Source organism: Ovis aries, chromosome 23, assembly GCF_016772045.2.
Source record: "Ovis aries strain OAR_USU_Benz2616 breed Rambouillet chromosome 23, ARS-UI_Ramb_v3.0, whole genome shotgun sequence".
Taxonomy (NCBI): domain Eukaryota; kingdom Metazoa; phylum Chordata; class Mammalia; order Artiodactyla; family Bovidae; genus Ovis; species Ovis aries.
Genome location: NC_056076.1, coordinates 46,336,300 through 46,362,956, shown reverse-complemented (window position 1 = coordinate 46,362,956; position 26,657 = coordinate 46,336,300). Strand labels below are relative to the sequence as shown.

At 37.5% G+C, this 26,657-nt stretch overlaps 1 protein-coding gene across 7 annotated transcripts in view; it reads right to left on the bottom strand.

Moving 5' to 3' along the window:
- The window catches only part of ARK2N (arkadia (RNF111) N-terminal like PKA signaling regulator 2N), an 81,886-nt gene that overhangs the window by 13,862 nt on the left and 41,367 nt on the right, over positions 1 to 26,657 (bottom strand). For 4 of the 7 annotated variants that reach the window (XM_012103637.4, XM_015103706.3, XM_027960882.3 and 1 more), the window contains one exon: positions 12,384 to 12,566. The exons of the other annotated variants lie outside the window; for them this stretch is intronic. In XM_012103637.4, coding sequence (XP_011959027.1) covers positions 12,384 to 12,566 — 183 coding nt within the window. The remainder of the gene's footprint in view (positions 1 to 12,383; positions 12,567 to 26,657) is intronic. 7 annotated transcript variants of the gene reach the window in all.

The window sequence follows — 26,657 nt, the reverse complement described above, 5'->3', positions numbered from 1 at the left end:
ACTGAAACAGAGTGCCCTTATAAAAGCTTGCCTCCATGAAACTGTTACCTATGTCAAATAAAAAACAAAACAAAACAATACATACTGATTGTTAAAAGAATGTTCAAATAACATAGAAGTACCTAAGAGTAAGAACTCCAATTCTCTTGCTTTCTACTGCCATTCCTTAGGAGAAAAAATTCTAGAGTATTCTGACAAGTGTGTGTATATAAATGTAGGTATGTATATACTGCAATAATACTCTATTTTGTGATGCTTTTTGCATTAAATTCTACTCTGCTTTTAAATGACCTGTGGGTAGGTTTGTCTCCACTCAGGTCAAAGGAGTTCTCTACTGCTTATCATTTTAATATAACAAAATTCTAAACCAGACAAGCTCAAGGGCACAAATGGAGTAAATAAAAGGATTATTAATATCATAGTTACACTGGGAAACCTTACAAAAGATTTAATAATTTTCTCTCAATTTTAAACAATTTTAACAATTTTCTCTCCAGGAATCCAGACTTGACAAAATCAAACCCAAAGGAATTCCCTGGGCAGTCCAGTGGTTAAGACTGCACTATCACTGACGGTGGTGCAGGTTTGACTGATCTCTGGTGGGGGGTGGGGGGTGGGGGAGTGGGGAACTGGACCCAAAACAGCATCTAAAAGGGAAGACTAGAAGCAAATAGCAACTTTTGCCCTGAGAAACTGAAATATATAACCTGTATGTTGTTGACACTCCCCATTAGACAGAAAGCACCACACAATGCTTCACCCTGGAAAGCACTGGAGCCTATAAGGACTTTCTCACAAAGATCTTCACAAAGCATCTATTTCATGGTGCAATAAAATGCATTTTCCAACACTAAACATGAATTTAATAGAACTGACTCTCAATACAGGTTAATGGCACAGCACCAAAGTACACAGCTGTTTAAACAATTCTAAAAAGAGTTAAAATTCAGAGGGATTCCTCGGCACTCCTCTGGTTAGACAGGACTTCACGCTTCCAATGCAGGGGTTACAGGTTCAATACCTAGTCAGGAGAACTAAGATCCTACATGTCACAGCCAAAAAAAAAAAAAAAAAACAAAAACAAACCAGAGACAAAGAGTTAAAAACCTATGTATTCAGTTCTTGAATATTCTGACTTAGAAGGATGAATTTCAGAATGTCTAAGAGTAAACATGGAATAAACAGAGTTGTAACAGGTATAAATTTTCATTTACTCTTTAAAGATGTATTTTTATTTAAATATATTGTCATCTGATACAAAATTATTTCTATTAAAAAAAAAATCCAACAACTGTTGTTGTTATTCAGTCACTAAGTCGTGTCTGACTCTTTGAGATCCCATGGACTGCAGCACACCAGGCTCCTCTGTCCTTCACCATCTCCCAGAGTTTGCTCAAATTCATGTCCATTGGGTTGATGATGCTATCTAACCATCTCATCCGCTGCCGCCCCCTTCTCCTTTTGCTTTCAATCTTTCCCACCATCAGGGTCTTTTCCAGGGAGCTGCCTCTGCGCATCAGATGGCCGAAGAACTGGAATGTCAGCATCAGTCCTTCCAATGAATATTCAGTTAATTTCCTTTGGGACTGACTCAACTCCTTGCAGTTCCAGGGACTCTCAAGTCTTCTCTAGCACCGTATTTCGAAAGCATCAATTCTCTGGTGCTCAACCTTCTTATGGCCCAACTCTCAAATCCATACCTGACTACTGGAAAAACCATAGGTTTGACTAGACAGATCTTTGTTGGCAAAGTAATGTCTCTGCTTTTTAACATGCTCTCTAGGTTTGTCATAGTTTCCTTCCAAGGAGCAAGTAGCTTTAAACTTCACAGCTGCAGTCACTGAACATGTCTTTGGAGCCCAAGAAAATGAAATTTGTCACTACGCCCACTTTTTCCCTTTCTGTTTGCCATGAAGTGATGGGACTGGATGCCATGATCTTAGCCTTTTCTTTTTTTCATGCTGAGTTTTTGGCTAGTTTTTTCACTCTTCTCTTTCACCCTCATCAAGAGGATCTTTAGGTCAACTAAACCAATATAAATAAGATTTTATATATACAACTCTCTCTTCCCTTCTCACCTTACTCATATCTATGCTTCAAGGTCAAGACAAACCTTGTACTTTCATACTCCTGCAAACTTGTAGTGTAATCCTTTTTGAAAATTTTGGACAGTCCCACAAGCATAAAAGACTTGACCCTATAATCTCACCTCTGATAATTTAGCCTTACAGAAAACACTTTAAATAAGCAGAGTCATGATGTCAAATGATACTCACCAGATTGCTATGTAGAAACTTGGGAAAAAATATATGTATAACACACAGAGTTACATATAACACTAAAACTATGCATGTGCTGGTTAAAAGCTATGAAAAGTAAATGATTGTGGGTCTTTTTTTTACAATTCTTTAATATTATTATTTTACCTTTTTTTCTTCAATTGAAACTGATGCATATATGAGAAAACAGAAGGTTAAAGTCTTCTAGATACAACCAGTGACTGAAACTGTATTACAGTCTGCACAGGCTTGTTAGTGGGCTTCTCAGGTGGTGCTAGTGGTTAAGAATCCGCCCTGCCAATGCAGGAGATGGAAGAGACACAGATTTGATTCCTGGGTCAGAAAAGATACCCTGGAAGAGGAAACGGCACCCCACTCTAGTGTCCTTGCCGGGAGAATTCCATGGACAGAGGAGCCTGACGGGCTACAATCCATGGGGCTACAAAGAGTTGGACACAACTGAGTGTCTGAACACACAGCACATAGGCTTGTTAATCCTATCTATATTAAAGAACAGATAGGATTCTGTGTGGTATGGGCAGTGATGTTGAACTCAACAAGCATGCAAAGGTGACATCCACCAGATGGACCCAGTTTTGTTAAACCTAGGGCGGCTGCTTAAGTGGGATTCGGTAAACTGAGATTCTTGCTCTGACCCCAGTACTTTGTTTGCGGCAAAGCTTTTTGTCTCATTTCCACTTCAGTGCTGTAGTTAGACTGCCGTCATGCACATAGTCCCAAACACACTGCTCGGGAGAAATACCAATTGACACTCTCCCTTTTCTCCCAAACTTCAGCTTTTCCACAGTCAGTATTTCAAGCAGACTTGCTGTGTGCAGCTCTAACAGTATACTTCATCTATTTATTTCTAAAGTAAGTTCTTATTTATGACATGCTATGCACTGTGCTTGGGTTTCCCAGGTGGCTCAGTGGTTAAGAATCCGCTTGCCAAGCAGAAGACATGGGTTCAATCCCTGGGTCAGGAAGATCCCTGGAGAAGGAAATGCCAACCCACTCCAGTATTACTGCTTGGAAACTCCCGTGAACAGAGAAGCCTGGCGGGCTACAGTCCGTAGGGTCACAAAAGAGCTGGACACGACTAAGCAACTAAGCGACAGCAAATGCTCTGCGCTCAGCGCTAGGACTACTACAGGGAGTAAACAAGGGAGGCAGAGCTGCCACCCTCAACAAGCTTACAGTATATTCACGGATACCAAGAACCAGTCCGTTGGCATTACGGTGTGAAAACTAGTCTGAGAGGGAGGCAAAGAATGCCCTCCATGCACAGAGAAAAGGACCATTTCCTAGACTGGAGAACAATCAAGGACACTGAGCTCGCAGGGAAGAGCAGGCCCAGGTGAAGGAAAGCAGCACAAGGAACACCATGTAGCCTTCAGGGTTGAAAATCACCCTTTAGCGTAAGATCTGGGGTAATGGTAGTAAAAAAAAAAAAAAAAAGTAATGAAAAATGAGCTGGTAAAGTCAGCAGAGGTCAGATCACGGGTAAGGAATCTGGACTTGACCTTGAAAACTAGGAAACCAATGAAGGATTTCGGCAGAGACGTGACATGATCGGATTTTGAATTTAAAATTTTTTCAAGTATGGAAATAGAATGAGTAGCGGGACAAGAAATATTAGAGGCAAGGAAACCAGTTAGACTGCTATAGTTTCCAGGGTGAGAAATGGCTATGGCTGAACCAGGAAAGAAACAAAAGGAGAAACAGTCTGCATTTCTGTGAGTAACCTTGGAAATTAGGCAAAGGAAAAACTGACGCCAAGGTTTCTGATGTAGGTAACTGGTGGCATTCAGTGCACCAATGGGCGTGTTGAGGGTGGCTGCTTAGGGCATGATGCTGCTGCCCAACAGGCAGTTGAAGTTACTACTGTTTTAAAGCTCAGGTCAGCAGTCTAAAGAGGAAATAATAGGTAAGTCCTCCCAATAGTGGAGGAGACAAAGTTCATCCAGAGGAATGAAGGGGGCCTAAAACAGAACCCTGATAAAAACCAGTAATTAAGGGATGGGCACAGGAAGAGGCGCTCACCAAGGTCAACCAAGAGACAGAAAGAAAACCTGAAGATATGAAGCCAGGGCACCATAAAGAGAGCACTTCTCGGAAGAAGTGCCTACAATGCCCAACAGAGAGACACAATAGGAGGAGGGACTAAGTATAGCCCAGTAGAACAGGTGATAAGATGACCATACACAACCCTGGCCTGGGGAACCTCAGAGGAATGATGGGACTGAAGCTACTGCAGCAAAGCAGGCTGAGGAAGAACAGAAGGGGAGAAGGAGCAGACACACTCGAAGACATCTGGCTATGGGGGAAACGGGAGCAGACGGCACTAACAGGAATACGGGTTTGAGGGACAGGGATGTGTGAGTGCATACAGTTATTTTTACCGGCCACATCTAGAAAACAGGCAGAGAGCAAACAGCTTTGATGGCAGAAAGCTGAGGTAATCTTGATCTGTAAAGAATGCAGAGGGCCATCTGCAGAGCACAGGTGTGAGTAGGATAGCAGAGTCAGTTTAGAGTAGGGTTAGAAAAGTGAGCTAGCCACTGTGAAGAAAGCATGATGCCTAAGGAAAGGAGGAAAGTGCTGGGCAGTACTGAGAGCCAAGGTGAGGCTACAAATCAGGAAGTTAATATGACCCTCAACTTTTCATCTGACTTTCTCCAGCATGGATAAAGGCTCTAAAGTGTGCATCCAGGGATCAGACTTGGCCAGCTGAGTACAAGAAAGTCAACTATATAAGGAGCTGAGGATATCAGCAAAGGAGAGTTGAGCTGAACAAACTAGATAGAGGAAGAAAAAAGCAACTAGGGGAGCTAAAAAAGGACTGTGTAATGGGTTCAATAAGGTAGAGGAATAGCATAGCAGGAAGTAACAGTCTAAGTATAGCTAAGCAAAAGGAGAGAGCATTAGGAAGAGATAAGAGGGAAAGCAATGGTTATGAGAAGTAAAATGTACTTCTACCCTCCTGGCCACTCACAAAATACAACCCTCTGGGGCTGCCCATCTGTCTGTCTTGTCCCGTGTGCATGTGTGGTAAGTGGCTTCAGTCGTGTCCGACTCTGCGACCCTATGGACTGTGACCCATCAGGCTCCTCTGCCCATGGATTCTCCAGGCAAGAAGACTGGAATGGGTCACTGTGCCCTTCCGCAGTCTTGTCCCCTACTCAACTGTCTTTCTCCTTTGCTCCAGCCACCTACTACTCACCTTCCTACAACTTTTCCACTGCCCTATGGAATGCCAGCTCTATGGAAAAGGGCACTGAACGTTCTCTTTGCCTCCTTGTGGAAACATGACTTTCTTGAAAATGCTGCCTCTCGCGCAGGCCTTTGATTCTGACACCTCAATGCAGCCATTTTCTTTATTGCTTGGTCTAAAAGTCAGTGTAAGACAAAACAAGGCCAAAGGCTGGGGTGGGGTCGGGTGACAGGATACAAACAAATTTCCTGGTGAGTGTTTACAACTCTAAACTAATGATATGAGTATTCTGCCACATTTCCTCTCAGAGCCACTAACTAAAATGTGCCACACACCAAGCCTGTGGGGTGCCATGCTCTACAAGAGACCCCATGGCATTTTCCAGTAAGTCAGGAATGCATCCACTCCTCTATTTCAGAGCCAGGACGATCAGGCCTTTTCTGTCAATGTTACCCTCTTCGGAAAGTCGCACGTTCCTTTGGAAGCCCCTGCGCAGAGGTGAACCCTCTCTGGCCTTCGGGTCACCCCTACACGGCCCCAGCCAACACCCCTAGACCTCAAAGGAATCCAACAGCAGAGCAGGGCCTAAAGCACACACAGAAGTGAGTCAAAGATGCACGGGGTTCTTCAAATACTGTCAGTCGTAGTAATCTATTCCTATTCTAGAATAAGCTCTGCACGAAAAGCGTAAATATCACAGTTACCATATATTTGACTGAAAATAAAGCAGAAGATTTATATTCAGTTATTGTGGCAGCTGGCTGTCTGTGTAGTTCTTTGTATGTGTAGCTTTTTGAAAAGATAACTTCTTTCATTTCATGAGAAAATTCTAAATTTCTGTCCTCCTACCTCCTACCTCTGACCTTTGCAACACATAAGTAAATCAGAAAGTAGACCAGAAAAGGTAGTAACTAAATTATCAGGGCAAATATTTCCTTTTTTAAATCGGCTATCTAATGAGAACTAGTCGTAAGCCTATTTGCAGTATATAAAATTATTACACAGTGATGACAGTGGAATGTTAGGTATAAAAAAGGTTACTATCTTAAGTACTCATAGTTTCAAAAGAAGCAAATTATTACCTTGTGTTGAGCTTTTTCAACAAAAGTATTAAAAAACAACTTTAAAAAGTGGTAGAAAAGGAGATTAGAAACCTGAAATCTTACAGTCCACATGTAGCAGGTAAACAAAATCTCCTTCACAAGACTTGATACGATAATTTTAAAGCGCTAACAACTGAAGCATGGTCATTCTGGTCTGGTTATAAAAAGCCCTGCTCTAAGAACAGGAAACCCAAGATTTTTTTTCTCTTCACTACAACTAAGCTTGTACTATGGACAAATCAAGATTACCAGCCCAATTTCAAGGATGGAGAGAATGTTCATAATCCACCTTCTTAAAAAGAAGGCTGATGGAAAAAATGAGATTTGCTTAGAATTTTTAATTTCTGAGGCAGGAGGACCTCTAAATTAGTTTAGTGTAATGACTGTACCAAGAGTACTTCAGACTAGCCTCTCTCGGCCTCATCTACATTTACAGTGAGTGAGCCTTCAAGTCTTTCCAATGAACATTGAGAGTTATCTCCTTTACAATTGACTGCTTTGATCTCCTTGCAATCCAAGGGACTCCAGCACCACACAGTTCAAAAGCATCAATTCTTCAGCACTCAGCTTTCTTTATGGTCCAACTCTCACATCTGTACATGACTACTAGAAAAACTGTAGCTCTGACTACATGTACCTCTGTCAGCAAAGTGATGTCTCTGCTTTTTAATATGCTCTCTAGGTCTGTCATAGCTTTTTTTCCAAGGAGCAAATGTCTTTTAATTTCATGGCTGCAGTCACCATCCACAGTGATTCTGGAGCCCAAGAAAATAAAGTCTGTCACTGTTTCCACATTTTCTCCATCTATTTGCCATAAAGTGATGGGACCAGATGTATGATCTTAAGTTTTTTAAATGTTGCGTTTTAAGCCAGCTTTTTCACTCTTCTCTTTCACCCTCATCAAAAGGCTCTTTAGTTCCTCTTCGCTTTCTGCTGTTTGGGTGGTATCATCTGCATATATGAGGTTATTAATATTTCTCCCGACAGTCTTGATTCCAGCTTATGCTTCATCCAGCCCAGCATTTCGCATAATGTACTCTGCGTAGAAGTTAAATATACAGGGTGACAATAATACAGCCTTGGCGTACTCCTTTCCCAATATGCAAAAGAAAATACCATGGGGGTCTGTTGAACAGTGATGTCCATGTCCTATGATTCACAAAAATCTACATGATTTATGGCCCAATACATACATGTGCTTTCTTGATATACTACATCCTAGAGAAATTATCACACATATACCAAAAGACACGTACAGGAAATGTTAATGGTAGCATCATTTCAAATCAGTCCATTGTTCCATGTCTAGTTCCAAATGTTGCTTCTTGACCTGCACACAGGTTTCTCAGGAGGCAGGTAAGGTGGTCTGGTATTCCCATCTAAGAATTTTCATGTAACAATACAATAACCTTTGGGGGTAGATACTAGTTTTATCTCAGTTTCGACAGGAAAAACTGAGGCTCTGCATAACTTACGTGAGGTCACACAGTCTGTAAGAGGCTGCTGGTTCAAAATCCAGCTGTTTGCTCACAGGAGGCTGCCACCCACTACACTATTTAATTCTAGCATCAATGAGAAAAAGTAAACCTATGGCAAGGGCTGAAAAGGAAAGTTTAGGTCTTTTCTTGATCAGTGGCTTTCCTAATTTCAACTCTTTTGCCTTGGTTGAAACTAAAACTAAACAGTAAAAACTATTTTGCATAGTAGAACACCCAGTTGCTTAGAAAAAGAGACATGCTACAGGCCACTTAATAATTGCTTACGTGATTCTAAATGGAGGGCTGTAGACCTGGTCTGAAATGTTGCTATTAGACACTGAATATCCATCCTAAGTGGCTGGCTCAGATGGTAAAGAATCTGCTTGCAATGCGGGAGACTTGAGTTCAATTCCCAGGTCAGGTAGGTCCCCTGGAAAAGGAAATTGCAATCCACTCCAGTATTCTTGCCTGAAGAGTCCTATGGACAGAGGAACCTGGAAGGCTAACAGTCCACAGGGTCGCAAAGAGTCAGACGTGACTGAGCAACCAGCGCAGTGTACAGAGACCCTCAACAGTCCAACTCAGTGCCTGGAGTTTATTCTATTGGGAGGGAGAGGAGGAAGATTATGATTAACCACTACAACAGTTATCTTAAACTCCAAACACAAGAAAGGTGATCTAATTGATACTAATAGTCCAAGTCTCAAAACTATAAACTGGCAATGAAGCATAAATTCTATGAACATTTTGTTATGATACGGTAAGTATATTCAAATTCACAAAACAAGTTCCGACTATGACAATTACATCAAGACTAGAGGGTATTCACTTCAGTTCAGTTCAGTCGCTCAGTCGTGTCCAACTCTTTGTGACCCCATGAATCGCAGCACGCCAGGCCTCCCTATCCATCATCAACTCCCGGACTTCACTCAGATTCACGTCCATTGAGTCAGTGACGCCATCCAGCCATCTCATCCTCGGTTGTCCCCTTCTCCTCCTGCTCCTAATCCCTCCCAGCATCAGAGTTTTTTCCAATGAGTCAACTCTTTGCATGAGGTGGCCAAAGTACTGGAGTTTCAGCTTTAGCATCATTCCTTCCAAAGAAATTCCAGGGTTGATCTCCTTCAGAATGGACTGGTTGGATCTCCTTGCAGTCCAAGGGACTCTCAAGAGTCTTCTCCAACACCACCGTTGAAAAGCATCAATTCTTCGGTGCTCAGCCTTCTTCACAGTCCAACTCTCACATCCATACATGACCACAGGAAAAACCATAGCCTTGACTAGACGGACCTTAGTCGGCAAAGTAATGTCTCTGCTTTTGAATATGCTGTCTAGGTTGGTCATAACTTTTCTTCCAAGGAGTAGAGTAAGCCTCTTTTAATTTCATGGCTGCAGTCACCATCTGCAGTGATTTTGGAGCCCCAAAAAATAAAGCCTGACACTGTTTCCCCATCTATTTCCCATGAAGTGATGGGACCGGATGCTATGATCTTCATTTTCTGAATGTTGAGCTTTAAGCCAACTTTTTCACTTTCCTCAAGAGGCTTTCTAGTTCCTCTTCAGTTTCTGCATATCTGAGGTTACTGATATTTCTCCCGGCAATTTTGATTCCATCTTGAATTTCTTCCAGTCCAGCGTTTCTCATGATGTACTCTGCATATAAGTTAAATAAGCAGGGTGACAATATACAGCCTTGATGCACTCCTTTTCCTGTTTGGAACCAGTCTGTTGTTCCATGTCCAGTTCTAACTATTGCTTCCTGACCTGCCACCTGCCAATGCAGGAGACACAAGGGACTTGGGTTTAATCCCTGAGTTGGGAAGATCCCCTGGAGACAACAATGGCAACCCACTCCAGTTTTCTTGCCTGGAAAATTCCATGGACAGAGGAGCTGGGCGGGCTACACTCCACGAGGTTGCAAAGAGTTGGATATAACTGAGTACACACACACATACATTACTCACATACCTGCATGTCAGATTTAAAACTCACATACCTGCATGTCAGATTAAAAAAAAAAGACTCTGAATGATCAATAAATGGCTTCATAAGAAAATACCATGGGGATCTGTTGAACAGTGATGTCCACGTCCTATGATACACAAAAATCTACATGATTTATGGCCCAATACATACATGTGCTTTCTTGATACACTACATCCTAGAGAAATTATCACACATGTACCAAAAGACACGTACAGGAAATGCTAATGGTAGCATCATTTCAAATAGCACCATAAATGTTCAAGAAGAGAGTGGGTATGTCTGTTGTCATATATGCATATGCTGGAATACTAAACAGCAGTGAAAAGTGAATGGACTACAGTAGTACTTAATAAGAACAAACTTTACAACATGTTGAACTAAAAAAAAGCAAGTGGCAAATGATTACCTTCTATGTAATACTACTTAGTATTTAAACATGCTTGTTTACAGATACAAAGCAAATGCAGTAAAACTATGAAGGAATACCAAATATTAAGTATCAATTTCAGGGGACTTCCCTGGTGGTCCAGTGGCTAAGAATCTGAGCTCCCAGTGCAGGGGGCCCCGGTTCGATCCCTGGTCAGGGAGCTAGATCCCACATGCTACAACTAAGACCCAGAGCAGCCAAATAAATAAATAAAATTTAAAAAAAAATCAATTTCAAGGCAGTGCTGGAGTGGAGAGAGAAGAATAGAGGAACGAAGTCATGCATATTTGCCTCATCAAATACTTCTGTCATGTTTTATTTCTTAGAATTTAGAGCTAAGCACCAAAGGCTAATGTTGTTTTAAATGATCAAGCTAACAATTACCTGAACCTGAAAATGTGAAGCTTCCCCACCCCCACCAATGCTAATGACTTTAATGATATGGTAAGATGCCCAAATGCTGCACTATTAGGTTAATTCATATTAGACTGCTAAATTGGTTGTAGATCAGAAACTCAATTATTAACAATTCCAAAGAGTTCAACCTAATATTAAAATTCTCTATGAAAAGCAAAAAAAAACAAACAGTAACTGTTCATATTTTCCCTAACAATTCACAATAAAGTGGTCTACATCTACTGACCAGACTGCATTTAATGTTACAATATATACACAATACATAGTAATAAACACTTAAAAGACACTTGTTGGACAAAGCAAGTGTTTATACAAATAAAAACTGAAATCCAGAGGAGAATCACCTTGTCCAAGGTTAAATAGGCAGTTAGCAGTCACAACAGAGTTAAAACTAAATCAAGGTCCTGTTCCAAAATTAGTCACAATAAATTAATCGGAAGCTCAACAAATAAAGAAACTTTTTTATTTAGTTCTAATCAGGGATTATGAATGAATTAATGACAATGATCTGTAGAATTGTCTTTTACTTCCTAACAACTTCAATATAAAAAGTTCTAAATCATAGCCCACTGCTATTTTCATAACACAAAACTCATTTCCCATAAAAATACTATTCTAGGTAGTTATTAAGCCAATGGAATTTATAAGTTAACTAGAAAACTAAAATCCTTCTATAACAATAACGAAAATACACACTATAGAAGAAGTCTGTCTCTCAATCCCCTCTACCTCTTTTCTTAAACTTTTCTAAAAACACTAGTACTTTTAGAAAAAGGTTTAAATTAGAAAGAATGTTGGAAGAAAGAGGTTTGGGGAACATACTGAAGGAGACTTGGAGGCACTGTGCAAGGTTTTCAAAGGTAACAGCAATAGGTTTCTTAGAGAATAAACCATCACTCTTAAGAATCATCACAGAACCAAGATAAACAATGCAAGACAGGGAGAAAGATTTTCCTGAGAGACAGCAACTGAAGAGTTGGAAAAGACAAAATGAGGACTAGTGTAGAGAAATTTACAGGGACACTGCATTAAGAGGCAGAACAACAGTGTGGCACTTCAGTGAACAGTCCACAGGGCAAACTGAAACAGCTCACTTCCCCAGACTGCAAGGTCACTCCCTGTTCAGAGTTAAGTGCGGGAATCCACTGGTGGGGGCAGGGGGGATTGAGGGTGGGGGGTGGGAGGCAGTATCAGGTCATCCGGCTGATTTTTACATATGTTAGGCATTTTTAACTCAAGATGTCTACTGAAATCTACCTATGCCTACAATGATATTCTCATTTTTGCTTTCTTCTGATTAGTAAAGACAAATGACATGCTATCCAAATCTTTTCAGTTACAAAGGGCATCCTGGATAGCTGCAATCATCTAATGTTAGATGTTTCTAGTTGGCCTGCTTTCCTAAGCAAGGAAAAGAGCTGCCAGGACACATGCATATTATACCATCAGAGAAGGAGGGGTAGGGATAGGGAGACCAACCTGCCTCCGCATTCAGCTCCTCTAGAAGCCCGCTGGTCCTCCAGGTAGCTCCTGTGTCCTGGCCTCCTACAGAATTACTGTGCTCTTGAACTACTGCAGCCGCCAATAAATTGTCCACATTTACCACTTCTGGCTCAGAGCCGGTGTCAGACATATCATAATGAGCTACAACTGGAGGTCCATCTAGGGAGGAAAGAAAATGTATACTTGTATCTAACTCGTGGGGTGAAAAATACTTCTATAACTAAAAGCCCCCTAAATGCCTGTTGCCTTTATCTTCTTATTCTACCTAGTCAGAAAAGCTGCACTTTATACAATCTAATTATTTTGTACATGAAATGAAAGTGAAATACTCCAGCTTACAAAGATGAGGGACACATTTGAGAAGGAGGAAAAAGGGTGTTATTATGAAGAACAAAGACAAGACTATACTAAACAAAAGTTACATTCAATTCCTGTCATTCTGCTAAAGGGCAAAAGATTAAGAGAAAGGGGACGACTATAGAGAAGGTAAAGCTGATTTTTTAAAGGAAACACTGATACAAACTATTAAAACCGAATTTATATTTTTTTAAGAGGATCAACCTAGTTTCTTCCTCTTAGTAGCTAATACTAAAAGTCCCTAGTAGAATCAGAGAAGAAAGTCAAATATGTATTTTCCTACTTCAAGAGCTCTACTTGACCAACATCTATTTCCAGTAAAGCCCTTTTATAATATTAGGGATGTTATGTATTTTACAACATTCTATAAAAAGATGAGTGCGTGCTCAAGTCAGGTCTGACTCTTTGCCAGGTTCCTCTGTCCATGGGATTTTACAGGCAAGAATACTGGGGTGGGCTGCCATTTCCTACTCCAGGGGAATCTTCCAGACCCAGGGATCCAGCCTGAATCTCCTGTACTGCAGGCCGATTCTTTACCACTGAGCCACCTGGGAAGCCCCCAACAAAAAGATAATACTCATAAAATTCATCTTCAGGATTTGGATGTCTTGTGAGGGATATTTCTATTGTCTTTTCCCTGAGAAAAACAACCAGGTGACACTCCAAGGAAGTGATACACAACCTTATGGGTTATTTGAGAGGAAGATATTAAAACTTTTGGAAAAATAAAGAGAGCCCTTCTTCTACCTCCAAATCACCCTAACTTGCTTAAAAGGGCAGCTGAGCTCTGAGGTAATTACACTGCAGTGATTCATGCTAAATAAATGAATATTCATGTTTGTAAAATAGATACATGCTTTAAAATGCTAGTGCTACCTTTTCTAATATAAAAGTAAAAAGCAAAAATCATTTTCGATCAACTATGAAGCATATCCCTTACTACTAACTGCCATTTTTGAATAAAATGCTTTTTCTCTCCCAACAGTTATAAAGCAAATCACTTAATTCCAGAAAAAAAATTTTTAATATCTAATAAATTAACAGTAAACACACCTATTTTATGAAACTCTTGACTATGAAGGAATACATATGCCAATGAATCATTAAAATAGAACACAATGAAGGATTACTGTTTTAATACCAACATCCATTGTGTAAACTGTCACTAAACAAAACATGAAACACACTTGGGGTACTTATCTCTTAAGACTAAGTTCCCAAACCATAGGCTTATGCGGCAACATTTTTAAAATAAAAAATGACCAAACATAAAAGTAAATGAGTTGTTAGGTGCCACCGTATAAGGAACAGACATGTCACAATGTGAAATTCTGACGATCATGACAATTTCAGCTGACTACTTAAAAATAATTTCCAATTTCCCCAAAAGGGTACATCAAGTTCATAAAATTCAAGTGTGGCCTTAGTATCAGTTAGTAATAGATTTTAGATCAAACAGTAAAATATTGGTTCATGTTTGCGGTTTTTCTTTTCAAAAAAGAAAAGAAAGCTGTATCATTTATGGAGTTCTCGTCAGAGTTCAAAATGATTATTATGGAATCAAGATAATGTGGGATGTCCAAATATTTGGTTGCAGAAGATATGAAGGTCAAGTACAATATTGACTATTTGACCAAATATTCTATTTTTTAAAGGGTTTTATTGTGTTTTTTTGTGTTTGGAAAAAAATAATAAAAGAGACTTATTTAAAAATTTGTATCACAAATACCATTCACAACCTCTTGCCCTCACACTCCCCCACCCCACAACTCACAACCACCCAACTGAGGCAACAGGTCAACAGTCAAGTCAAAATTGTACCCACTCCTACATGTAAACTCATGCAAAAAGTATAAGTGCAGATGTACATGCAGAGTAACATCACCTACCCATGGAAATAACTTGTCTGAAAGTCTTCATCAGTAGGATATACAAGCATAAACTTGTTATCTGGCTTCATTCTTGTATCTTCCATATTTCCAAACAGCACACCTTATAGCTTAGCTTAAATTTAGTATTCATCATAAACAAAGACAGTAATATTTTCACATTTTAATTATACTTAAAATTAAAATAAATTATCACTGTCATTTTTCATATCTAATATATTCAAACAATGACAAGTCAGTACTATATAAACTTTAATAAAGTCAAGGAAAGGTTGTTTTTCCAATTTTGCCTTCCAATAAGAAATCACAATTAAGCATCTTGTGTCCCAAGGTCATCTCACACTATCAGCAAACCAAAATTAAGTAAGACATGTTTAAAGAACTAAGCATCAAGGCTTGGATTTTGAATCACTAAGTATGAATATTAGCTAACTAATGGGGACAATTTATGGTATTCTTTTAAAACATGATTTCTGCTACACAGCAAAATTAAGAGGTAAGATCCTTTTAAAATAAGTTATCTCTTGAAAGAAAAAAATAAAAGCAAACCACTAAGAGGAACTAGAAAAACCAGGAACATTAATAACAGAAGCAGCTATCTATACTTCCAATTTGATTCTATCGATTTATTACAGGAGGGAATAAGCATGAGGCTATTTTTCTTCCTCTGACTTGATTGTTCCTCTAGGATGCTAAAACAACTGTGTTGCTACAGTTTTGACTTTTGAAAACATCAAAATAGCAACTTCAAGTAAAATTACACATGGAAACATTTCCAATTTAAAATGCAGTCACTAAGCATTCCATGTTTACAACATAAAAGGTTATTCAAACTACACATTCTCCCATTTGGTATCTGTCAACCATACATCATCAATTTATAATGATGAACTTTGTTTTTCTATAGTCATTAAAAGCATCTCTCTATAAAGGTAAATTTAACTCAATTATTTAATAACTACTTGGTCTGTGGTTAATCCAAGTGCTGTGTCCGATTTAAGTATCTTGAAATTCTTGCTGATCACAAGAAAAATAAAATGTTCAAAAATCCACTGCTTCATTTAAGAACATCAACTTGGTCTATCTCGTGCTAGACAGGTTTGTATCCTCTCTCTGACCTCCTAGTTTATAAACAGGTTCTAACTTTTCGAATACCAAAATACAGGTGTGGGACTCTCCAAACGGTCCAGTGGTTAAGACTCTGCGCTTCCACTGCAGGGGGTGCAGGTTCGATCCTGGTCAGGGAACTAATATCCAGCTTGCCGCACAGTTCGGCCAAAAGAGAAAAATGAAACAAGACATACACATCTATCTATTCATCACACGTTCCTACTGCAGTGGAGTTTACCCCTATGTGACTTTAAATCTTCTGTATTATCAACAGTGTTTAATTTTATGAATTAGTCTTCTTTTCAGTCAAATGTGTTCTCTTCTAAATCTCATGGAAACAATTTGAATCATGAAAACAAAACACAAAGCAAAACAAAGCCTAACATCCATCCTCTATTACATCTATCTTTCCAAATCCCTCTTTCCAAAGCTGACAACCAAAAGCACAGAATTTTAAAACTATCTAATACATAAGTTACCAGTCCCATTTTACAGATGAGAAATTTTGAGTCCTAGGTAGGTAAAACCAGCGTAGTTTACAGTTGTTCTCAGTGGTGAGGGAATGGGAAATACACAGGGTAAGACTGGGAGCAGTATATGAAGTGCATAGACTTTGGGCAGCAAATACACAGGTTAAAATCCTGCCTACTTCTTCTCAACCTATGACTCAGCTTGTTCACAGGGTTATGATGAAGGTTAAAATATAACACAGAACACAACAGTTCAAATACTGGTCCACCTGCCCACCTTTCCATTATAAATTAGCACTTAACCCTACTTCTTTGTTTGCTTATGTTTGTGTAAACTCTGCTGTACACAGCCTGCATGCAAGAAGCTTTCAGAAAACATCACTGCCTGAGTTGGTGCCTTCTACTGGTCATGGATTAACCCAAATTGCTAAGTAAATGCTTTGCTGGGATTCATTAAGGTCATCACATACGTGGCTTTTGTTTTTTTATTTTTGTTTGAAGTGAAATGTTACCTTAGATGTATTCATATGAAAGTGTTTTAAAACCAAATAGAGGTCACTTTGGATTATCCCATATTTGGCATCATTCTTGCCTACAAAGCCCTTCCACTAACACAAGTGTTGTCAGACTCCCAGTATGAAATCTAATCAGATCTGGGAATCAGAAATTCCTCTTATATCCCATAGACATCTGGAAACATCACTCCTCCTTCTCTATTGCTAAATCTTCGTCCCAAGGGAAGGTGGAGCAACAAACAGCATTTACTCATTCAATTCCCATTTCAATGACTACAGTAATGTACAACAAAGACCAGAATAAATTCCTTCTCTGTTTTACTACAGCCAGTTTCCCAAAACCCCTCATAGAAGAGGAAAGAAAAAACTTTCTTGCTGCTGTCAAAGGACCCCACAGAAGTTCTGTCTCCCTAGTCATTAAAGGTCCTAAGCTCAGTGCCATTATCTACAACATCTAAAGAAAGTGGGAGGAGGTAGAAGTCACTCTGTCTCACTCTAATAGTGAGATTCAAAAAAAGTTACACCTAAAAGAAGAGTTCTCAGAAATTACCTAGCCAAGCACTTTAGGAAGGAGGAGCATGTGTATGGTAGCCAAGTTAGGAAAAGAAGTGTAGGGAAAATGAGATGTGAGCCTTAGGGATTCAAAGAAAGAAGCAAACCTCAATAGCTGGAAGGGAAATCTGCAGTTAGCAGAACCTACCTAATAAAAACTAGCTTTTTAGTAACACATCTAAATATTTACCAAGATGGAAAATGACTATTTGGAATAAGAAAAAATAAAATACCTTAGAAAATACATATGTTGTATTTTATTACTATTAATCTACATATATATGTAATATATGTACACACATACACAACCATTTGAAAAAAAGCAGTAACTTTCAAAGCATCTCTTGGAAAAGAAAACTATGTCAACCAGGAAAGACAAAAAGTGCCATTTCTAAAAAAACAACTTTAAATACCCAAAACTGGGTATTTTTTCTTTATAGTATTATAAAGCTATTTTAGTAAAAAGAAAAATAAGATAGTGCTAAATGAAAGTAAAATGCAGCAATATGCACTGAAATTCTATGTCATAAGTTAAAAAATCATTTTTAAATAAAAATGAATTGATGCCTGTTTTGTGCTTTTCCCGTTATATTCAACTCAATTATTAAAAATTTAGATGTTCAGTTTACAAGGGAGAAACAGAGTTTTAAGGATTACATCTGTTCTTACATCATACTGACAAATGACAGGTCATTTTGCCCAGAGAAGTTACCTATAATACTGATGAACAGTTAACTTTGAAAGTATCAAAGAGGTAAACAGAAATATTCAAGATTAAATACAGAAAACAGGACACTTGCAGAGGTCACCATCTTTCAATTTATCTTTGTATTTCAAGGACAAATCCACAATTTCTGTTCTGAGGATTCAGATCAATGGAGAACAAAACTAAAACATCTACACTACATACAGGAAGGAAGAACATGAAAATCTGATATGACTTTAGCCACATCCTCATACCTATGTACCCTGCTAAAGACACATCCATTCAGCTTTTTGATTATTCCTCAAGGTAGGCTACATTTTGCTATTTTCTAAACAGTCTTTGATTTTTAACAGGGTAACTCAGAAGGACATATGAAGGAGAAGAATCTCCACCTTTTATGTTAGCACTGATATTTTGTTACTTCCTTTTTCAATATACCAACTGCAAAAAGACTGAAAGTTATCTGAAAAACACCATGTAAAATCTATTATTAGTGATATTACCTACAAACTAATGCCATTCATTTCATTACGGAAAAGCAGGTTTCTGTACTAAGGAACACCTAATGTGAATTAACTGCTAGGGAATCACTATAACTAATGTAAAAGGATCCTAAATAGAGTAACAAGAAACATTTCTTTTTAAAAATTTTTATTTATCTAGGTCAACTGATACACTTCAAATGCAGAATTAGGTAAAAGATATAAAGAAAATGCAGTAAAAATAAAAATCACAGCAATTTGACAACATTCTTCCCAAATCTTAAAGTTATAAGACTTCATTACCAAAGAATACACTTCCTCATGGATTATTATTCCTTCATTTCTTAACATGTCTTCTATTTTATGTTGTAGTAATTTAAGACAATATGAAAAGATCTATTCATTACTTTGGTTTCAATCTCCACTAACTTTTCCTAAACTTCAGAGAAATTAAAAACAGAATCAAGAAAAAAATTAAAAGTAAAGAACTTGGAAGTTTTCACATTGATAACTATTAATGTACTCATACAACTGTTCTAGACAGATTAAAAACGACAAGTTTCTTATCTGTACAATGATTGAGGGCATATATGCCATTTTTAGAGAAGATTCTGCGAATTATTCTTTGAAAACAATTTTTATTAGAAAAGTTAATAAAAAATTAAATTTCAGTTTAATAAATCTGCTCAAATTGTTTTGATATTGTGTTTTCTCACATGTGAAACCCCACAAAATCTTTTCCATTGTGCCCTTACTATTCTATTTAAATAATTCGAACAGGAGAGGAAATCAATACAGGCTAAGCAAAATTTAACAGGTAATTATTTTTAAAAGTCACCTTCTGTAAAATAACCTGCCCATGTTATCTGACTTGCATATAAACCTTAAGCAATAAATTTCACTAAATTGTGCTATATCTCGACCTTCAGTTCAGATCTGCTGTTAAATACACATAACTAAGGAATGACGAAAGCAATGAAGCAAAATGAACGAATTTGTGTATATTCTTTTACTCAGTCTGCTAATGAAACAAACAAGCAGTCCAAATCTTTACCTGATAATCTAAGAAATCAATTTTTCCCTCTAACTTAATCACTCTAACTTGTATATGGCAATTTTTTTACACACATTTCTGAAGCAATGAATGGATATATTAGTGACCTGAATCCATTAAAATCCCTGTAGACTATTGCATAGTTATGTTTCCAGCACAATCTGCCAACTATAGCATTAATAAGAATACAGGATTATTTCATAATTCTGAAGGTCCACACACCTACATGAGCATGTGCACAAACACACACTCTTAAGACTAGGCTTATTCCTTTGACTTAGTAACAAAAAACAGGCTTTTCTCTTGGAGCCCCCAAAATGACAGATCCTTTAAGTAAAAAAAAAACTTCATGCAAAATGTTAAGTTTTAAGATTTTAATTTTATTGTTTTGTGTTCTAACTTAAATTTTTGAGCTCCTATTACACTCAAGTTTTAATAATGCATACAAATTACACATTAATATAACTGAAAGGCATTGTGCAATGAGAGGCTCAAATAACCTGGTAATTCTAATCTTAATCTGCTGGTTAAATTTTCTTACAAATGATTAGGATCTAATATCCTACAGTACTGAACTAGGAGACTAGGCAGAAAACAGTCTGTAGATAGACGATCAGAAAACATATTCACCAGCGAGCCCCCTTAAATACCAGCAACTAAACTGCATATGTAGACATTAGAGAGACGACATAATCCAAATATGGGATAACAGTCTTCATTTTAATCTTTCCTCTATTTCTTTCAGAATTGATCCTTTTCTTGAAAACTGGACTGATTAAAATGAGCAAAGATATTTTAAATAAACAATCTGCGTTTGTCTTCTCTTTCTTTTCTTGCAGTCGTTCCCTACAAAGCACTGCAATATGCCAGTCCTCAGTGACTCTCCAAAGGTTATCTCCCTGCTGATCTCCCAAGCTTCCCAGAGAAGCAGAGGGGCCACTGTCTGGCTTGCCCTGGGGCCTGTAGACACTGGTGGCAGCCATATTTGGGGGCACATTCTCCTGGGATTATACTCTTTTCTTTTATTAACCTTTTATTTGGTATTAGGGTACAGCTGATTAACTGGGTAGCCAATTAACAATGTTGTGACAGTTACAGGTGGACAGCAAAGGGACTCAGCTATATATATCTACAAGCATCCATTTTCCGCCAAACCCACCCACCCATCCAGGCTGCCACATAACACTGAGCAGAGTGGGATTATATTCTTAAATAAAAAGCATTTCAACCATGTCTAGATCAACGCTAGATATGATCTACATCAATTAAAAGACGTTTCTGTCCAGCATTAGCCCTTTATACACCACAAAAAAGCCCAAACAGGAAATATTCCCTATACTTAAAATTCTAGGGAAATTAAGCCAATTTAAGGTAAGTTAAGGGAAGACCAGGGTTCCCTGGTAGCTCAGCTGGTAAAGAATCCGACTACAATCCAGGAGACTCCAATTCGATTCCTGGGTCGGAAAGCTCCCCTGGAGAAGGGATAGGCTACTACCCATTCCAGGATTCATGGGCTTCCTTGGTGGCCCAAACAGCAAAGAATCCCTAGGTTGAGAAGATCCCCTGGAGGAGGGCATGGCAACCCACTGCAGTATTCTTGCTTGGAGAATCCCCATGGATAGAGAAGCCTTGTGGGTCCATGGGGTTGCAGGGAGTCGGACACAACTGAGAGCCCAAGCACAGCACAGAGCAAGGGATGAGCACTAGGCACTTCTAAAATAATACCTATATAAAAATGCCACCACATAATCCAAAAATAATTTCCACTTCTTAGTACGTATTTAGACTATGATCTTAGGAATACAGACTCTGCCTCAGTGAAGGAGAATAATCCAAAACAGCAGTCAAGTTTTTAAAAAACTATTAAAACTACTTCAAATAGTCAATACTTCTTTGTCCACAATACAAAAACACATTTTTCTGAAAGAAGAATTTTTAAATCAGACAATCCGGAAAAAGCATAATTATTCTAAAGCATATTAAAAAAAAAAGACTACTGTGTTTCAAAACAATACTCCTTAAGACAGCAACACATTTTCAAGACACCATGACAAACTGAAAATCAGGGGAAAAAATTGTATGTATGTTTCTGTTACAAAATTATTCTTTAGGTTAAACTTTTCAAACCACAAAATATAAAATTGTTTTGGAATAAATTTGTATATTTTAGCATATATTCTATGAATTAAATCAGTACATTCTGGTGTTCCTCTTCTTTCTATTAAACCCTCTCTTTCCGTATCTTTATACAAATTTATGTAGAAAAGGCTTCCTCAAATTTATTATGTTCGACACCTTCTCAAATAGTTACAATATTTTTACCTTGAGTATCAATTATTAAAACTTTAGCTTGGTAATTCCACTCGACTGACATTTTTCTCTTTTAGGCAAAAAAGAAAAATCTGTAGATTTCCCTACTCCATTATCTAATAACAACAAGGATCAGAACATATCCAATCAATACTAAGAATAATGTCTACATTATTTTTTATGTTATTCTTAAAGGATTCATTCATGTTTTCTATTTTAAACATAAAAGCATTTCACTACATGCTTAATATATGAAACATTAAATCATGAAACAAAGAAGAAATCAGTTAAGTTCTTGAAGCAGTTATGCATGCATAGAAAAGCAGTCATGTTAACATGCTGAAATTGACATTTTCTTATATATAAAAATCCATGTCTAGTAAAATCTGTGATCCCACGGAGAAGCCGAATACAGAACAAACTTCCCCGAAAACATCTTAATTTCAAATAAATATTATAGATTAGCCAAAAACTTCTCACCCAAAACCAATATGCTCTTCTTATTGGCATAAAACAGGAAAGTTAAAAAAATATTAGCTGAAGTAGTTTACAAGTGCTGTGCTATCATGTCAGAGAAAAACCCGTCAGTTATAACTCTCCCAAAGTTAATTCCCAATTCTCATATATTAAGCTCTAAAAAGAAAATTTTTTTAAAGTCATTTTTCACTTCAAAAAAGCAAAATAAATTGATTCAATCTATTACACTTAATTTACAAGGTGTAGATATCTGAATATAGAACTAAATAGAAAAAGTGATGACAATTTTTCTGAGTAGTTACTGGTAAATTACTAAAATAAAACAAAAGTCTTTATTGTTTATACAGCTGACCCTAAAGTTGGGCTCCCACCTGCTGCACAGTTGAAGTAAATCCACACAAGACTTTATAAACAGTCTGTGGTCCCTCATCCATGAATACCAAGCACAGATTGTGCAGAACCACAGTTCATATTTAGTGCAAAAAATCTGCATATAAGACCTGTGCAGTTCAAACTCCTGTCGTTCTAATGTCCAACTATATATGAAACTCCAAATATATCACCTATCTTTCCTCTTGCAAAACATACAATCAGATCTTTTTCAAAGTTGAAACTATATTAAATATTCAAATAACCTTACTCATATTGAGAAGTTAACTTATAAATTTGAAGGGGAAAATATCATATTTTTATTGTAAGTAAATCCAGTAGGAAGTACAATTTTTATAAAAAAGCACAAGGTAATGTTAGCAAAGCAATATACACCTACTGAAAATTTTCTTCTTAACTTAGCTTTTCCTCACACTATTTCTCAGTCCTAGGCCACACTGGAAATCTATCATGTTGCAAAGCTAACAATGCTGTGCTATCTTCTCCCCTTTGACATATACCATGGACTCTTTAACATACCATTTATTTTCAGTCCAGGGACTGAAAACAAAATTAAATTGGTAGTACATTAGCCAATACATTTAGTCACTATTAATTTAAAAACTCATTCAACACATACCCTTAATAGAGTGACCATTTCATCTCTATCCTCTAGAGGTTACCCTTTACATCAGAGTACCAGCTTCACCGGATTCTACCAGGTAACTGCTTAGAGAGTTAAAGCTTAAAATAAAAACCCATCTATGTAACAATGGAAAAATACTGTTTTTCTCACACATAAACTCAAACTCCTGTCTAATCTGCGTTCCTTACAGTATCTCACATAGCAGGTACAGAGTGTTAATTTGCTCAAAAAGTAGTTCATTCTTCCTGCACACAAAGGCTATTTCATACAAGTCATTAAAGACTAGCAACAAAATCAGTTCATTAAATGACCTATGAAAGAATGACATAAAAATGCTCATGCAATGTTCACTCATGACCCCCAGAATGAGATTAATTACATCATTCCTTACAGGAATCACAAGCAAGTCAACACTGCTGTAGAGATTAATGCTAAGAGACTCTAAGGGAATTAACCACTTACCTATCTGGATTCACTAAGATTCCCTATTTTATATCTTACTGTTATTTATGTTTGGGGCATGAAAAAAGCATAAAGATGAGGATCACTCCTATCATCGTATAAACACGGTTCTATGTTCCAAGCACATGTAACAAAACTCTAACTAGAATTCATAAAATTTTGTTTTGAAGAACTGATTTTTTAAAAAGCAACTTGTTTGCTATTTAATGTTTAAAACATTACCAAAAGAAACTTAAAATGGGCAAAAGCATATTCTTTCTTACACAATTCAAAAAGCAGATAGTTAACACAATTAATTTTGTGATAGATTCAAAGGTTGTTCTATAATAGTCCCATTTTCAACAAAGTTAATCAGAAAACGGTAATGTCTGAGAATTCTAATGTACTGTCAACATTCTGACAAGTCACAAAGGGCTGCTGCAGCAGTTCTTGGGAATCAGGCAACTGCATATAAGCACCTGACTGGGTGATAGGGGAAATGCCTTGGCCAACTAGTTGCATTTTAAGTTCCCTGGGTTCCAGTAGCTGCTTGTTCTCTTCACCAGTGTCAAGGTGAGTTAGTTTTTCCATCCACGTTCGGAATTTCTCTGCATCTTGGAATAACAGCTCATGGCCTCTTCTAGGACACTGCCTATAACGTTTCTAACACACACAGCATCCCTGCCAAGTAATCCTAAAACTTTGCTGTGTACTCCTTCAGATCCGCCAGTATGACTGAAGTCAGTTTTAAATGCAGTGAGGCCATTTGATAAAACGTCATTAAATCAGAAAATTGATTTTTATTAAGACATGCTTATTCAGGAAAATGACTTAAGCATTACCAAGAACAGGCAAATAGATTCAGCAATGATAAGGAGCACTTAATTAACCAAACAAAAGTAATTCTGAGAAAAATAACATGACACTACCCTTTTTTCACAGCTTCACAATCTGCCTAGGATTTTGTATTTTGTACTATACAACTAACTACTCAAGTTTGAAAGTATACAGTAGCTTTCAAACTTGCTAAACATAAAGACCTGGAATGGTATAACAAATACCAAAACGTAGGCAGCTCCCAGGCATTAGGTTTGTTTTAAGCCCCTTGGGTGATTCCAGTGTACAACCCTGACTGAATATCACTGTATCCCTGAATATTTTCACACCATGACTTTAAAATTCTAAAAGTTGTTTTTAACAGCTGACCCATAATAAGTCAGTATAAATAATTCTCAGTTAATTAATTTTCATCAACTATTCTTAAGTTTAAAAAAAAATTATTTTCCTTATGGAAAAACCACATAAAGGATATACAAAATCCATGTATACTGCTGTGTAATATTTTTTATAAACCCTGGTTTGTGCAAGGTACTAAAACATAAATCTCAAAAAAAAAAAAGTTTTGTGGTTAAGTTTTGGATATACAAATCATATCCTCCTCTTTTGGGTAACACACTAATGGCTCTGAGTTGTCCTGCAGTAGACAAATCTGTTTCCACATGATCCAGCACTTTCCAAATGTGTGACAGTGTACACCTATTAATATCAAGTAGAACAGTGGTTTCAGAGGATTCCAGTTTTAGGATATGCTCTTCTATATACAGTGTTTTATCCTTGAACTAGGCCAGATTAGTTTTGGTTTGGGTCCCAAATACTCTGGGTTTCTAATAAAACTAATTATAATGAACTCTTTTCTTCAAGTAACTATTAAAAATGTTACCTCCTCAGATCACTCTTGCCTATGCTACCTAAAATAGCTATTCTACCCCATCTCTAGTTCATTTTTATCTGAACTCTTATATCTTGCTTTATTATCATTCATAATGTATATTTCTACTTGAGAGCATATGATGAATTCATTTATTATCTGTCTCCTCAAAAAAGATTATGTTTCACGAGGGCAGACATGTTTCATTCACTGTTGCATTCCCAATGCCGCATAGCAGGTGTCCAAAATTTGCTGAATGGATGAATGATAGACTCAATCAGTCTTGGCCTTAACCATCTACCTGTATCAAGAAGTCTGCCCCCATGAAGAACTGCCCCCATGAAGTGCTCTACTGTATTTATCCCAGAGTACTTCTGAAAATATAGTTTACTTTATCTCATAGTGGCTTTTCATGAATAGGCGAAAGAAAAGTTTCCCAGGCCTCAGTATCAAGAAATGCAGTGTTTCTCCTCTATAAAGAGAACTGCTTATATCATGCCACCTCACCTCTTTTCAATGCCTAAAAGGCTACAGGACAAATTTTGAGCCCAATTCTACCTAGCAAATAAAAACTTCATGAAGTTTATTGTTACCAACTTTTCCCTCTAACTTCATTTTATTCCTCCACCCCTGATTACTCCATTCCATGCCCTCTCTCCACATTAAAAAAAAAAAAAACACACCACCTTATTTATAAGTAAACTTCTTCAAGAAGGACATACCTTTCCCCAAAGTATAACACATTTAGCTTATGGAGAAACTAAAAGGAGTTTGAAGTATATTAAACTTTCTTTAAACAGTTTATCCCCATTATAAGTGCTGGGTAAACTTTAGTGTATAGGACAGGAATTTATACAACTACTTTGATGTTTCAGATTCTGGTGCTGCTTATTTTTCAGCATTTAAAAGCTGAATTCAACAAAATGGTGTGAGAACACTTGTACTAAGGACAGTGAAAGAAGATGTAGCCTTATAAAGATGACTAGCAGCAAAACACACTAAAAGCAAAGACATTTTAAAGTCTAAAAAGAGGACGCAATTACATCTGTCAAAACAAACAGGATGTACAATACCAAGTATGAACCCTAACGTGTAAACTATGGACTCTGAGTGATGTGTCAATCTAGGTACAAACATTCCATTCTGTGCAGGTGTTGGTAGTGG